The sequence below is a fragment of the Sphaeroforma arctica genome (assembly GCF_001186125.1).
Source record: "Sphaeroforma arctica JP610 unplaced genomic scaffold supercont1.12172, whole genome shotgun sequence".
In the NCBI taxonomy this organism is placed as follows: Eukaryota; class Ichthyosporea; order Ichthyophonida; genus Sphaeroforma; species Sphaeroforma arctica.
Window position 1 is genome coordinate 1 of NW_014028386.1, and position 756 is coordinate 756.

Here is a 756-nt window from a genome sequence, read left to right on the forward strand (position 1 = left end):
CACATATATATTATACATATACATACAATAAAAATAACATATATAATAATGATAATATATATATATATATATATATATATATACATATACATATATACATATATATATATATGTATACATATATACATCAAAACAGCATCACACATCTGTATTGGTAATCAGCACCCACTGCCACACACCTGTATCGCTATACACACTCCGTACAGCCGAGGCAACATCCTCACTCAGCAGCGCATGCACCAGAACGGCCCTGTGTTCAACCACGCACGATTCCTCTCCCCTTAAACCGCACAGAATAGCTTGTAGTGTAATGAAGCCCTTCTCCTGTATTTCCCTGCCGGCGCTTGTTTCTAGGCACACACGTGCATTCGCCTCCAGAGCACCACCAATCAGATCGGCGCGTTTCTTGGTTGTTATGATAACCGGCGGCGGAGCCTTGGTTGCCATGGCAACGGACGCTGTTCTAGTTTGGACCATGCGATCCACAAAGAGCTTTACCAGTTCGTCTGACCTGTCTGGCTGGGCTTTCATCTCTTCTGAAGTGTCGGTTGAGTTTTCTGTCTTCTCTGCTTTTTCTGTGTGCGAGCGTATGTGTTCATGAGGATATTTGTGAATGTGTGTACTTGTGTATGTGTGTAAGTGTGTAAATATGCATGTATGCATGTGTATACGTGAATATGTGTACATGTGAGTACGTGTGTATGTGTGAATAGGCACCATGCGCCTTCGATACAAAAAACGTATATACTCATTGAA

The 756-nt window shown here is 41.7% G+C and overlaps 1 protein-coding gene across 1 annotated transcript; it reads right to left on the minus strand.

Annotated features, from left to right (window-relative positions):
• Positions 1–138: 138 nt before the first annotated feature.
• Positions 139–531, minus strand: SARC_17805 (hypothetical protein; the record flags this gene model as incomplete). Its single annotated transcript, XM_014288107.1, has 1 exon — positions 139–531. One exon carries the CDS (start codon positions 529–531, stop codon positions 139–141), a length of 393 nt encoding a protein of 130 aa, XP_014143582.1.
• Positions 532–756: the final 225 nt, after the last annotated feature.